At 38.7% G+C, this 16,147-nt stretch overlaps 1 protein-coding gene across 1 annotated transcript in view; it reads left to right on the top strand.

Moving 5' to 3' along the window:
• LOC132821911 (solute carrier family 25 member 36-A) overlaps positions 1 to 16,147 on the top strand; it is a 64,390-nt gene that overhangs the window by 12,186 nt on the left and 36,057 nt on the right. Inside the window, exon 2 of the mRNA XM_060834866.1 lies at positions 15,426 to 15,596. Within this exon, the coding sequence (XP_060690849.1) occupies positions 15,426 to 15,596 (171 nt within the window). The remainder of the gene's footprint in view (positions 1 to 15,425; positions 15,597 to 16,147) is intronic.

Consider the following 16,147-nt stretch of genomic DNA (forward strand, 5'->3'; position numbering starts at 1 on the left):
CTGTTCCTTTTTAAGATGTGTACTGAGACCATCCGGTCCAGGTTTAGTTTTGTTAGTTTTCTCTCCAGTAGATTTGATTTTTTTTTAATGTCCTTTTTTTTTTGTTTGCTTTTGATAATCTTGCATATTATTGCCTTTTAGAAAGAGATTTGTTGGAAACTGTATGTTTTGCCTTTTCTCATTCTCATTGTTTCCCACTCTTTCACATGACGAAAACATACTGTTTGTACAATTTTTTTGTTCTTTATATTCTTGTTGAAACCGTTGCTAGTTTTGCTGATTTTTCCCTTGTTATCCAATTTTTCTCTTTGATCATTATTCTCTAAAGATATTCCCAATCTGCTAGCTTACTAACAAATTTTGCAAGTTTGTCTATCTTTCCTTGCCAAATTTAATGCTATCCTTGGGTTACCATCTTAGCCATAAATGATGCATTCTTCTCTCAGCCATTTTTGTCAATGCAATATTTGTTATTTCTTTAAATGTCTACCACTCCTTTTTCTACCATGTTTTAAACCTACTATTACAGTCAATTTTAATCAAATCGTTCATTTTACTCATTTCTTCATTTAAACTTTTAAGACATTAGCTTATTTGGGATCAAATTTCTCAGCCTCAAACTGAATGTACTCTTCATCATATTATGCTCACTCTTACCTTTTTAATAATGTTTCATTGCACATGGTCGGATCTAAAATTGCTTGTTCCTTCAAAACATTTGTTCTCTGAAATGCCCAAGGGATGAATCCTGGGCCTACCTTTTTCCAATTTGATTCATTTTAACTCCGGATTAAAATCTTACCTCCACATACCATTAATACATTGTTATTTCTAAATCAAGGTCCTTCCTCATTACTGTACTCATCCTCCTTTAATAGAAATGCCCCACCTTTTTTTGCTTTCCTCGTGACTTTCTAAAATATCAAATACCCTAGAATCATTTCCCAGCTGTGGTTATATTGGAGCCATCTCTGTAACAGCAATTTATTTTTCTATATTTTGTCTACTAAGCTGTCCATCTTTTGATTTAAATGTGGTGTGTATCAAGGTAAAGAATGTATAAATGTCTTTTTTAAAATCACTTGATGTGTCCATTTGCTGGTGCACTCTTTATGTTTGGAAGTTTTTTTTCCCTACGTGCCATGCTCCAGTTATCACTTCCTGCATTACCCTCCTGCTGTACAGCTTATTTCTTTGCCTTTTTTTAAATTTGTCAAATCTGCCCTAACATGAACTCACCCCTACAATTTAGTGCTAAAGCTCTCTTCAAACATGATCAGCATTTAGGGCATCTAATTTATGTTTACTTGAAATGTGTTGTTGAAGATTATAGATTTATTAATGCACAGTTTTTGAATGGGGAAATTATATCTGTTTAGTACGCTGCATAGTTTACCACATTTTAAAATTTTAGTATGCGAGGATTAAAATGACAAAATTGTGCCTGTCTCCAATTATCATTTCCACCTGACCACACAGTTGTGAAATTGACTGACTTAAGCCAACTATTTTTCCATTGAACTTTCACCAGTGACGTCTGACTTCAAACTTGTTCAGGCTCGTGAGCAGGCAATTTGCTCTGATATTTTTTTTTGGGACCTACGTAAAATAACATTGAGCAATCTGTCCACCTCGTAGTGGATTTAGCAACAGTTACTGTTTTGTGGACTTAACCTATCATTAGTGGCAACCTGATTCAGGTTACAGCATGAAAGATATGGGAAGTGACAAACTATCATTCTACAGGTCATTCTGCCATAATAAGTGTTTCATTAATGCAAATTTGCTGTAACGTAATTGACGAATTAGGGGCACTGTTTCTAAAGTGCAAATGTTTACAATGTGTTCGTTGTAATGCAGCTACATTGCCAACACAGCATGCTGATTCTAAAGCATGATTTTTTTCTATAATGTGGGGTTGCACAAGAGTGCAATCATTGCTTTCTCGAAGAAATACTTGTTTTTGGGACAGAGTAACATGAGCTAGATCTTAACCATATGATACCCGAACCCACAATGAGGAGTGTCAATGTTCTTTATGTAGTGTTCCATTTCCTAGCTTAACATTATCAAAGCATAATTTTAGTTAGAGATCAGAATAATTGGCTATATTGCTTGATATTGCATCTGATGTGGAGGTGTCAGTGTTTGACTGAGGTCGGCAAAGTTAAAAATTACACAGGTTTTGAGTCATTTAATATGTAGGAATTGATAAAATATCATGTGGATTGACTGCCTACAGATTGTGTGCGCTGTTTGAATATGTACATTTGCTGAATTGTATTTGCAGATGCATTCTATTTTATTTCATAAAACGCACAATCTGTAAGCAGTCAGTCCATGTGACATGTTATCAATTCCTACTTTGGAAATAGAACCAGTCTGACTCCAGATTGGGATACAGACAGACTCTAACCTCACACACCTTTTAATGCATTGTCTGAGCTGGGATGTAATTTTTTAGTAACACCTTAAGTTATTTCAGTAATGTGACTTGAAAGAAATTCTGGGATTTACATATAAATGAATCAAAACCTGCAACCCATTTTAAAAAATGAAAGAGTGAACAAACCTAGATTCCTGTTAACTGTATGGCATAAGTTGACGCTATGATCTTTTGCTATAAATTGTCCTATGATCCTGCTGCACTTGCTATCTGATAAAGTAGCAGTGCTGTGAAAGCTTGTACTTACAAATAAACCTGTTGGACTATAACTTGGTATGGTGTGATTTTTAACTTTCCATTGCATATACATTGGTGCAAAATGTTTTTTTTTCTGTCTGCATTGCAATAATCAAGATAATGTCCTTTTTGCGTAGCACGCGTAAGTTCTTATTTGTCCGTGGCCCTAAGGTATTTGATCTGCATGAGTTATAATGTTGGAGGATGGGTACAGTGTGATACAATGAAGAAAGGATCAATTGCACATCCGTTTAGAGGTACAATCATCTTGCTATAAATACTCTGAAATAAATTGACAATGACAGTAGGGTAACTTAATTGTTGACCTCTAACTCGCTATTCAAATTTGAATGGCGAGTTACCACAACCAGTTTTCATCCTCTTAATTTCCTCTTAACAGCAGACTTTCCTTTTTTAAAATTTATTTCAAATCAAATGCCTATTTTTAACCTATTAAGTATACACTAATGGCTGCACGTGTACATGTAAGTATATTCCTATTATGTCTAACTGTAAAGAGCCCCATTGTTCGGGGGTATGAAGCCAACTACAGTGTACCTACACCTATTCTTGTTATAAGTAGCAAGAATCCAATCTGAAAGCTCTTGCTTTAAGGGGCAGTAATTTATCAGGCATTCTGATGATCTATTTTCTGAATTCACTTTTTTTAAGATACTTATTTCACTTTGCCAATTAATGAAAATGTTAAGAACATGGGACAATTACTAATCATCATCATTTGCCCCCATTTCTTTTGAAAGAAGAGGAGACCACAGAATTAAAGTAGTGAATGCATATAGGATTACTGATTTGCATAAAACTTTCTTGGGTTACCCAGTTCTTGAACTTCAATAACAATCTTTTATTGTGCAGATACAGCAAAACATGGATATTAAAAACTGCAAATTTATTGAGAAATTATTCAGGGAAATTAATGAGGGAATACAGGGATCAGTTTGCCGTCTTTTTTTTAAACTCTCATTTCCACTTGTTAAGATCTTGGAGAGAAAATAATAGTGATTGGCAATGGAATGGTATCCAAGAAAACACTGATCAGATGGAAAAGGAAAATGTTAATTCCTTTTTTTTCCACAGAATCTCACTGAGCATGTCTGTATAAAATGCTGCATAAAACCCTAATTGGCTTCTAAAATTTGACTAATTAGCGTAATGCTGATGGTCCACAGTTATGTTTTCCTTCTCTTGCTTCCCAATATCATGGGTTGGGAGGAATTTCAGATGCATAATTGCATTTGACACTTTGTTCCAGAAGGGTGTTCTGAATGCATTGATTTCTAGAAAGTTGAGAATTCCAGGTTTGTGTTGCAATACTTAGTGCATATTATGGAGGTATTTTGGTAAGAACAATGTTAATCTTTGATATTTATAAGGATTAAGGGCCTAATCCATCTGCCTGTTTACAAATGGGAGTGATTCCTTCAAGAAGTAATCGGGCGATTTTTGTTTTTTGGGTTTGAATTTGTCATACAGTCAGATGTCCAGCATGGAAACAGACCTTTTGGTCCAACTCTTCTGTGTCAACCGAATATCCTAAATTAATCTAATCCCATTTGCCAGCATTTGGCCCATATCCCCCTCGACGCTTCTTATTCATGTACCCATCCAGATATTTTTTAGACATTTGTAATTGTACCAGCCTCCACCACTTCCTCTGGTAGTACATGCACACACTACCCTTTGTATGAAAAAGTTGCCCCTTAGGTCCCTTTTAAATCTTTCCTCTCACCCTGAACTTACGCCCACTAGTCCTGGACTCCCCCTATCCTAGGGAAAAGACCTTCTCTATTTCCCCTATTCATGCCCCCTCATGATTTTATAAATCTCTATCAAGTCACCCCTCAGCCTCTGCTCCAGGTAAAACAGCCCCAGCCTATTCAACCTCTCCCTATAGCTTAAACCCATCAACCCTGGCAGCATCCTTGTAAGTCTTTTTCTGAACCCTTTCAAGTTTTACAACATCCTTCTCACAGGAGGGAGACCAGAGTTGCACACACTACTCCAAAAGTGGCCTAACCAATGCTCTATACAGCCGCAACATGATCTCCCAACTCCAGTACTTGATCTGAGCAATAAAGGAAAGCATACCAAACGTCGTCTTCACTAGAGGAGGAGACCAAAAGAGAGAATGCTGGAAAATCTCAGCAGGTCTGGCAGCATCTGTAAGGAGAGAAAAAAGCTGACGTTTTTAGTCTAACTGATTCTTTGGCAAGTCGTCTTCACTATCCTATCTACCTGCGACTCCGCTTTCAAGGAGCAATGATCCTGCACTCCAAAGTCTTTGTTTAGCAACACTGCACAGGACCTTACCATTAAATGTATAAATCCTGCTAAGATTTGTTTTCCCAAAATGCATCACTTCAGATTTAACTAAATTAAATTCCCTCTGCCACTTCTTGGCCCATCTGACCAAGATCCTGTTGTAATCTGAGGTCACCTTCACTGTCCACTACACCTCCAATTTTGGTGTAATCTGCAAACTTTGTGTACCTCCTATGTTTACATCCATATCATGCATTTCAATGATGAAAAACAGTAGACCCAGAGGCAATCCTTGCAGCTGGTCACGGGCCTTCAGTCTGAAAAGCAGTCCTCCATCACCACCCTGTTTTCTACCTTCGAGATTAGTCATTTTGATTCAGAACAGTTCCATGTGATCTAACCTTGGTAACCAGTCTGCCACGAGGAACTTTGTCAGATCCAAATTGATAGCATCTGCTACTCTGCCCTCATCAATCCTCTTTTGTAACTTCAAAAAACTCAATGAAGTTTTTGAGACAACTTGCACAAAGCCATGTTGACTATCCCTAGTCAGCCCTTGCCTTTCCAAATACATATAAAATCCTGTTCCTCAGAATTCCTTCCAACAATGTGCCATCCACTGATGTCAGGCTTATGGGTCTATAATTCCCTGATTTGTTTTTTCCTTACCACCTTTGTTAAATAGTGGCACCCTGTTAGCCAACCTCCAGTCTTCTGTCACCTCATCTGTGACGATCAGTACTTCCAAATATCTCAGCAAGTGGATCCACTTCCCACAGAGTTCTAGGGTACACCTGATCAGGTTCTGGGGATTTAATCACCTTTTTTGTTTTTAGACATCCAGCACCACCACCTCTTGTATGGACACTTAAACATGTCACCATCTATTTCCCCATGTTATGTATCTTCCATGTTCTGTTTCTTCCAATTCCTCTCCACAGTTAAGACTGGTGCAAAGACTCGTTCAATATCTCCCGTCCTGCAGTTCCACACAAGGCTGCCTTGCTGATCTTTGAGGTGTCCTATACTGAGGACTGCAGATGCTGGAGATCAGAGCTGAAAATGTGTTGCTGGAAAAGCGCTTACTTTTTTGTCCTTAATGTATTTATAAAATCCCTTTGGCAAATAGGGTGAAGGAGAATCCAGTGTTATCTCGCGTCCCTTTTATGCCTTCCTAATTTTCCTCTTAAGTATGTTCCAGCTGTCTTTGTACTCTGCTAAGGACTCACCCGATCTCTCCTGTCTATACCTGATGTGTACTTCCTCCTTTATCTTGACCCAAACCTCAATTTCTCTAATCGTCCAGCATTCCCTACAACTAGCAGCCTTGCCTCTCATCCGAACAGGAACAATCTTTTTGATTTTTTTTATTTAATTGACTTAGGTTTTTGTGGAAGCTTTGATTATTGCATATGTCTAAATGTTTAAGTATTTCATTTTTAAGTGTATTTTGTCCAATGTAAACCTTCCTATACAAGAATAAATAGACAGGTGTCCATTTAACTGCAGAAAGATAGTCTAGTCGTCCAGCATTTTGTGCTCTTCCATGGGATTATTTCTTGAATAATTAATTATTTAATAGACACTTTATGTTCTAATTTCTTTTTCTGCTATTGATTAAATTTGCTGGTTTCCAATTTTGACATGTTTCCTTTTTGTAAAATAAAAACAAGTTTTCCGCGTAACCATTTTAACTTTCTGAACTACCTTCAGTTTTAATTCTTTGATTTTTGAAGGCATATGAACTGGACTTGTAATTATTGGTATGGAATTCACTAATCGTCAAATTTTTGTTACAAAACGTTCATTTTTTTTAATTGTGCAATTTGTTTTGTATTTTAGTACATAGTTTTATTAGGTCATGGCCATAATTGTTACATTGTACATTTCATTCTCTAATCTACTTTTGAGGGCTACCAGTGATGCATCCAGTTGCTTAAACAGAACATGATGAAAGAAAAAGCAATGCTTTTGAACAAGATGTTTATTCAGCACATACGGCGGGGAAAACACTTGGTGTGTAATATTTCATTTGAACTGAAATGTTTTAGCCTTTTAAATTTTCCTATTCACAAGAAATTCTGTTTCTGTTTAGCAAACTTATGGTTTGTTTAGATTTTCAGTTTCTCAAAGCACATCTTTGTTTTATCTAACAAGATTACACCTCATCCCACCCTGCCCCCTGTAAAAATGCCATCCCATATTCCCAATTCCTTCGCCTCTGCCACATCTGCTCCCAGGAGGACCAATTCCAACACCGAACAAACCAGATGGCCTCCTCCTTCAAAGACCGCAGTTTCCCCCAGACGTGGTTGACGATGCTCTCCACTGCATCTCCTCCACTTTCCGCTCCTCCGCCCTTGAGCCTAACCCCTCCAATCGCCACCAGGACAGAACCCCACTGGTCCTCACCAACTCCCGATACATCGTATCATCCTTTGTCATTTCTGCCACCTCCAAACCGACCCCACCACCAAGGATATATTTCCCTCCTCTCCCCTATCAGCGTTCTGAAAAGACCACTCCCTCCGCGACTCCCTCATCAGATTCACCCCCCCCCCCCCACCAACCCAACCTCCTCCCGACACCTTCCCCTGCAACTGCAAGAAATGCAAAACTTGCGCCCACACCTCTCCCCTCTCTTCCCTCCAAGGCCCCAAAGGATCCTTCCATATCCATCACAAATTCATTTGCACCTCTGTACACGTCATTTACTGCATCTGCTGCACCCGATGTGGCCTCCTCTACATTGGGGAGACAGGCCACCTACTTGGGGAACGTTTCAGAGAGCACCTCTGGGACATCCTCACCAACCAACCCAACCGACCCGTGGCCGATCACTTTAACTCCCCCCGCCCACTCGGCCAAGGACCTGCATGTCCTTGGTAACCTCCATCACCAGACCATTGCAACACGACGCCTGGAGGAAGAGTACCTCCATCTTCCGCCTAGGAACCCTCCAACCACAAAGGATGCATGCAGATTTCTCCAGCTTCCTCATTTCTCCTCCTCCCCATCCTCCCCTTCCCCCCCCCCCCCCCCCCCCCTTGCCCCCCTAACCTTATCTCAGTCCCAACCCTCAGACTCAGCACTGCCGCCTTGACCTGCAATCTTCCAGACCTCTCCAGCCTATCACCCCCACCTTAACCTCCTTCCACCTATTGCATTCCCAACACCCCTCCTCCAAGTCCCTCCTCCCTACCTTTTATCTTAGCCTGCTTGGCACACCCTCCTCATTCCTGAAGAAGGGCTTTTTATGCCCAAAACTTCGCTTCTCCTGCTTCATGGATGCTGCCTGACCTGCTGTGCTTTTCCAGCAACACATTTTCCAGCTTTATCTGACAAGTGTTCTGACAAGTGTTCTAGCCAGAGTGCAGTTTTACAGTCAAGTAAAACTGCAATTTTCCAATTGGTGCAACATATTAAAATGTGAGAAAACTATGACCCCTCTCACATTTAGACTGAGATTTGCTTTAGATTTTGCTTTTTAATTCAGTGCCTCCTAGATCAGTACTGTTACCAACTTAAGAATTTTACTATACTTTAGAACATATTGTCTTCACTAAGAAATTGTTGATCTGAAGAGTTATCTTAATTTATTCCATGCTGTGCCTCTGTCATCAGTGCTTCACATGAAGATGACTAGAAGTCTGTTTTAAGAGCAAATGCAAAACAATTCACTGTTTGGAAAGTTCAATATTTTAATGCACATCTTTGGATGAACTGTCCAGTATGAATCACTGGGTTGGATGTGCTCTATTTAGCCTACCACACTAAAAGGATCCAGAGTTAATTTTGTTACTGAGGCAGCATTTTGCTCGAAATGTCCTTTGACTGGTCTTTCGCTAAGAAGACATATTATTTTATTAGTAATTCATGGTTTTATTAGTGCAGTGCATTACACTATCAGATACGATCACAGAAGTTAAATTTCAGAACTTTTTAACTGTTCATAGATTGAAAGAAGCCGCAAGAACTGTCAAGATAAACATGTACAGGAATTGGAAAGCAATTAGCCATGTCAGGAAGGAGGAGTTGAAGCTACATAAACAAAACTGTTTCAACAATGGCTTGATAAATGGCTGCCTTATGTAACAAGGACAACTAATTGCCCTACACTAAAAATTAAGGAGTTAATCACTGGAAAGCTGTTTTGTCAAACAGACAGTCAATGCTGAATGTAACAAGGAAGCTATTTCTGAAAAAGCAAGCTGCAGATTTCCAGTATTTTGGATGAAAGAATCTAAAGGATCATCTATAATGCCATGCCACAAACTTGAAGGATGGAAAATTTGTGTAACAGTTCAGCTCTAGGATTCTTCAGGAGTAGAATACCGGAGAACAATGCTGCATATAGTTCAAACCCTGGACCGAGGAAAGAGGCTTGGTTGGTGTTGAAGTCCATTACGGGATAATGACAATCTGAGTTGTGAAACTTTAAGTTGCTAACTTGAAGGGGTCTTATTGTGGTTGCTTCATGCAATCACGTTTGAATAACTATAGCTGAAAATGTTGCTGGAAAAACGCAGCCGGTCAGGCAGCATCCAAGGAACAGGAGATTTGATGTTTCGGGCATAAGCCCTTCTTCAGGAATGAGGAAAGGGTGTCCAGCAGGCTAAGATAAAAGGTAAGATAAAACCTCCCTACCTTTTATGTTAGCCTGCTGGACACCCTTTCCTCATTCCTGAAGAAGGGCTTATGCCCGAAACGTCAAATCTCCTGTTCCTTGGATGCTGCCTGACCTGCGCTTTTCCAGCAACACATTCAGCTCTGATCTCCAGCATCTGCAGTCCTCACTTTCTCCTTTTAAATAACTATAACGTGGTGTTATGATTTTTAGTCCTACAGGTTTAATTGGAAGCACACTAGCTTTTGGAGCGACGCTCCTTCATCAGGTGATTGCTCCTTCATCAGGTGACAATCACCTGATGAAGGAGCGTCACTCCAAAAGCTAATGTGCTTCCAATTAAACCTGCTTGACTATAACCTGGTGTTGTGATTTTTAACTGTGTACACCCCAGTCCAACACCGGCCTCTCCAAATCATGAAGTTTAAATAATTGTTTCAGTATTGGATTATTTGTGAACTTTGCTAATAAGTAGAGTTAAATGGAGCTTGTGGTACTTTACACACAACAATAACTTCCTTTCCTGGGTTGGCTTCAACAAATGACTTTAAGTTGCTGTGAAATTGAACCTACCAGCCTTATATTTTCAAATCCAGCCTGACCCTGATTTGAGGGTAGCAGCCCCATGTGACAGTCAGGATTCAAGTGCGTGGATGAGGATAGAGGCAATTGAAATAATACTTTTTTTTTCAGGTTCAGTTTGAATCCTTAATTTTTGTATTATTGAATGTGGTATTGAAACTTGGCTTTGAAGTTATGGCAGGCAATCAACCTGAGTAGGTCAAATGGGTTGCTTCCTCACTGTAGGGAACCTGTGATGATGAGGATCTCCCATCAAGTCTACACTTACACTCAGAAGAGCATCCGAACCAGACCTACCCTGACCCTGTATTTCCCATGGCTAATCCCTCTAGTCTTCACATCCCTGGACATTGAGGGCAATTTAGCATTGCCAATCCACCTAACCTGCACATACTTCAATTGTGGGAGGAAACTGAAGCATGTGGCAGAAACCATGCAGACAAAGGGAGAATGTACAAACTCCAGAGTTTCAAGAGTGGAATCAAACTGTCCCTGGCATTGTGAAGTCACTGTGCAGCCCTTTAATTGAGAATATTTGAATAATAAATTGCCAAATGAGATTGACAAGAATGAAGGGCTTGGCTTATGAAGAGCAGTTTGAGGACTCTGGCCTACACTTTATGGGTTTAGAAGGATGGGAGGGGAGAGAAAAGAAATTTCACTGTAACTTGCAGAAGAATGAGAGGCCTTGGTTGAATGGATGTGGGGAAGAGGCCTTCACTAGCAGGAGTGACGAGGACCCAAGGACTCAGACTCAGAATGAAGGGGCAACCTTTTGGAACTGAGATGATGGAGGAATTTATTCAGCTGGAGTGGAGAATCTGTGGAATTCCTTGCTGCAGAAGTTATGCAGAGGCCAAATTGTTCTCTATATTTAAGACAGACAGGTGTAAAGAAGGCAAACGTGAGGACTGCAGATGCTGGAAGTCTGAGTCTAGATTAGTGGTGTTGGAAAAGCACAGTAGGTCAGGCAGCATCCAAGGAGTAGGAGGTCTTTTGCCTGAAACATTGATTTTCCTGCTCCTCTGATGCTGCCTGACCTGCTGTGCTTTTCCAGCACCACTCTAACCCAAAATATTTATTCTGAATTCTTGCCACAGGTGCTGCCAAACCTACTGGGCTTTTCCAACAGTTTCTAATTTTTGTTTCTGATTTAAAGCACCCACAATTATTTAGTTAGTTGTTTGTTTTAGTTCTTGATTAGTAAGGAAGTCGAAAGATTTTGGAGAGAAGACAGGAGAATTGGATTGAGAAACACATGGAGTGGTGATGATATTAAAGAGTTAATTTGCTGTGCTGACCTGCAGGAAACTGGATGTCTCGAGGCTATGGTGGGATGCCTCTGTCATACCGGTAGATTGTAAGGAATTTTAGATTCCCATCCCTTGCTATTCGGAGCCATTTATATGACCATCTCATTATTCAGAGATAATTTACGTTTGCATGATGATCCTATTCAAAATCAATAAGGACATTACAGTTGGAATTTTGACTACTCCCTCTAGTTTTTAAAAAAAATTTCACAACAGATTTGACCATTAAGGGATGATTTACATTATATTGTTTCTGGAAATTGATGTGGTCACTGCATTGTGTATTTAGGTGCATGTGACTGTTGGAGTGACTGGGGGTTGTCTTGTGGGCATTACTGACTGTGATGTAAAGATTTTGTTTAAAGGAAGAACTGTTTCCTTTGTTCAGAGAGACCTCTTGACACACTTTGCGAGCACGGCCAAGAGTGTTAGGAGTTTGTCCAGTTTGTACTGTAGTTGCTTAATAAAATTTGGTGTTTGTTCACAGAAGTTGGCGAATTGCAGTTGCATCAAGTGTGCAAGAATCTAAAGAAAAAACTTATCAAACGTAATGGCTTAATTCTGTTCCTATTTCTTAAGATCTGTGGTTCCATTCCTCAGGAATGGTGACCCTCCAATAGAATGCACCACAGTCATCTCTTTTTCTAATGAGAGGGCAGCCCTGTGTCCTCTGGGAGTACGACAACTTCATTTTTATTTTGTTAACCTACACAGCTGACTACTTGTGCCATCCCCAAGTAGTACAGCTGGATTTATGGAACATATTTGCTTCAGCACTCTATTCTGCAGAGAGTGACAATAATTGATGACCAACGCATCTGCATGTGAAGTCTAGGACAGGTTAAGAAGGCACAACAACTCTGCTGCGGCAGCTCAGGAAATTGGTCATTCCATAATGACCCTCACCAACCTCTATAGAAGCATCATTGAAAGCATGCTGTCTGGGTACATAACTGGCCGGTATGGCAACTGCTCACTCAGGACAGTAAGAAACTACAGAAGGTGGTGTGCACAGCCCAGACCATCACAGAAGCTAACCTTCCATCCGTGGACTCTGTTTACACAGCTCGCTACTGCAAAAAGACTGCCGATATCATCAAAGACCCATTGCACCCCAGTGAGGATTGCTTCCAACTTCTTCTGTCAACCTGAACATGCACCAGCAGGTTCAAGAACAGCTTCTTGGCTATTATTAGACTAATGAATGCCCTCCTCCCTACCTTTTATCTCAGCCTGCTTGGCTCTCTCTCTCTTATTCCTGATGAAGGGCTTATGCTCGAAACGTTGAATTCTCTATTCCTGAGATGCTGCCTAACCTGCTGTGCTTTGACCAGCAACACATTTGCAGCAGTAATGAATGGACTCCCAAGCCTCAAAGTTGATCTTGCTAACGTTGATCTCACCTATTGCAATTAACCGATATGCCTCTGTTTAAATTTTTTTTGATGTCTATATCCTTGCTTATATTGATCTGCCTAGTACTGCTCGTAAGCAAAGCTTTTCTGTATGCCAATGCACATGTCAATAAATAAAAATCAATCTATCTCTCCAATTGTAAGTTTCTTCAATTTGTTAAATTTTGAGCTTTAAGTAAAATTTAATTCAGAAAAATCCAATTTTGTAAACTACCTTTATAATAGCCCACAGCACTGCAGATGAGACTGCAGATAATAAGGCACAATGTAAAAGTTTTTTTTTGTTCTGCACTACAATTTAATCAAATTAGGCATTGATTGTTCATAATTGTATTAGACTTGAGAAAAACTCAAGTTCAGGTGGGAAGATGTGCACAGTTGATTTCCTCATTCTAAATTTGAAATAAGATCAAATACTGTATATCTTAAACTGCAAATGGCATTGGAAATTTTATTACTTTGACACATTGTCTTCTGTCTTTCTGTGGTCACTGTTCTGTGACCTAGTGCAGATATACTGTGTTTGTTTGTTTGTTTGTTTGTTGTTTTTTTTTGAATAAGGAATCTTATGTTGAATAAGTCCCCTTTTTGTCCATGCAAGGAAAACTGGATTCCGTCCTGATAAGATCTACTAACAGTTTGGATGTATTTCTTATTTTGTAAATGCGTAATTGTACAGTATTTTGTTTCGTACAAATGCCGAATACTACCACTGTTGAAAATCTGACATAAAACAAACTAAGGCTCCAAAAAATTTTGAAACATTAACTAATCTCTCTCCTCACATTGCCAGGTTGAGTTTCTCCAGTTTTTTTTTAATGTACTCTGTGCTGACTGGCTTTTTTCCAAAATCATCATTAACCTGTCTGTCTCCTTTTTTTTTATTTTTGGAATTTTTTAGCTTTGTATGATCTGCTATTCAATGTATATTGAGTCACTTCTGGAATCTTGAATTGTGTAATGTGATTTTTAAGTAAGAAATAATGTCCTAATACATGTATCAATGTCCAGACAAATAGATGATTTAAATTTGATCTTTATTATACTGTTAGGGCTATTTATGTATTTATAGTATGCATATGAAACTCAGACCATGGTTGTATAATTTCAATGAATTAAGAAATCATTCATTAGCTGTACTAGCTTTCATTTTAATTCTGTTATTAAGACTCTACATGCAAATGAAAATTGGTCATCTTCAGGAAATTCACCTGAACAGTATTCATTGTAAAGGATTGAAGCTAGTTAATCAGGCAGTCATATTGTACTGCATGTAAATTCACAGGTTTTTTTGCTGTAACTTTTTTAAATTCTTGGATACTCAGTTCAAAACTCTCTCTCATTTGCTTCTCTGTACTCTGGAATATTATTGTAATAAAACAGTTTATCAGGGAAATTTTGACACTTGAGGTAGATGGTGTGTGAAATATGTAGTGCTTGTTGACCTAAAATTTTAATCACTGGTCATTCCTTAAACAACATGAAAACTGCTAAAAGATCAGTGTGTAGTGAGAGATCCACTTCTTAAATGCTTGGTCACTAAGACCATAATAATCAAAGTGCATTCTTGAGCTACAGTTAGTCTTATTCATCATGGTGCAACATTTTTGTTCCTTTGATCAATTATGGAATCTCCTTAAGAGAGCAGTTACTTTTCCTGTGATAAATCATGAATGTGAAGTTTTACATGTTACATTTATATGTATGAAAATAGCTTGGACGTGAAAGGAAATAATTTTAAGTGGAAAGTGAACTTAGCCTTGGGTTATGATTTCTATCTTGCAGGAGGTGACTGTTGCCAACAGACAAATTTACTAAACAAAGCATCGCATTGTTCAGAGATTCACTTGAAATTTTGTCCCATGAAAGAACTGCCAGATCACTGGACATTCCATAGTTGAAGTAGCTGTACAAGATTGAGTCTTTGTTTTGTATTAAGACTTTTGCCAATTTGATAACTTTGATTTTGTTTGTGCACTTGATTTATCAAGTGCAACTTGAATGTTTTATGGCAAAGTTTTTGGTGACGAAAGGGCGATGATTAGTTCCTGGCTACTGTGGTTTGTGCCTGGTCTTGTGCTTCTTGTACTAGTCAAGTAGTTACATAATTGTTGTTTAAATTGCTATTAATCAGAGCTTCTGCTAACTTTCTTTGTTTTGGCTCTTGAGCAGTTTCCATTGCTCAGATATGGTTAGGATGGGCACTTTTGATCTATTAATTATATGACATATGTTATCATTGTAAATTGTAGACAGATGTGCAATAAAAATTATTTGGATCTGGAAAGGAAGTTAATTAACTTTGATCGTTTGCTTCCAAAGTCAGCCATTTTAAATCTTGAACTACTGAAATTTCCACTTTCAGTATTCTTGTGTTTCATCCATTTGAGCTAGTTAAGAACAAAGCAACATAGTGTTCCTGACTCCACTGTAGAGACAGGTTTGCTATGTTACGTAGAATGATCATTTTCAGCATTTTTATATTCTATTTATTTTGAATTCTACCTTTTTTTTTGTTTTGACAGCTGTGGGGGGACAGTTGGAGCTATTTTAACGTGTCCTTTGGAAGTAGTGAAAACCAGATTGCAGTCGTCATCCGTCACTTTGTATATCCCAGAAGTTCACTTCAATACAATAAATGGGGCACGTGTGAGTCGGGTGGCTCGGTTCTCACCTGGCCCTCTGCATTGCTTAAAGTAAGTTCTGCATTTTCCAAGTTGGAAGCATTGTTCGTGGGCTCTCTGTTTATGTAATTGTAAAACTAATATTTAAATGCGGTATATTAAATGTAGTAGCCACATTTGTGCATGTGGAATAGGTGCTTAATTTTTTGGTGTTCCCCATGTTTTTTTTTCCCAAAAAGGTATCCTCTAACAAGAGTTAAACATATACCCTTTTGATATGTGAATCATAACTACATGAGATCAAGATTTGGTTTGATGGGTAGTGACAGTTTCTAGCTAAAAAATGAAACTGTCACTGAATTTAATTATGTTCTTGAACAAAGTCTAGCAGGAGCCATGGGTGGTGAAGAATCAGTAAAGCTGCTTTCTTTTTTCCCATTGCTAATACTATATTTGGATATAGTCCCCTTTTACCAGTTTATGGATGAGTCCATCTTCTCTTTCTGCTACAAAAATGCAATTTATAATTTATTTTAGACTATATTCGCAAAACTTAAAAACATCTTTCAGGATGGGGTTGAAGTGTTAAATCTGAAATAAAGTGAATCACCTGTTTAAGAAAT

This window comes from Hemiscyllium ocellatum, chromosome 13, assembly GCF_020745735.1.
Source record: "Hemiscyllium ocellatum isolate sHemOce1 chromosome 13, sHemOce1.pat.X.cur, whole genome shotgun sequence".
Taxonomy (NCBI): Eukaryota; Metazoa; Chordata; class Chondrichthyes; order Orectolobiformes; family Hemiscylliidae; genus Hemiscyllium; species Hemiscyllium ocellatum.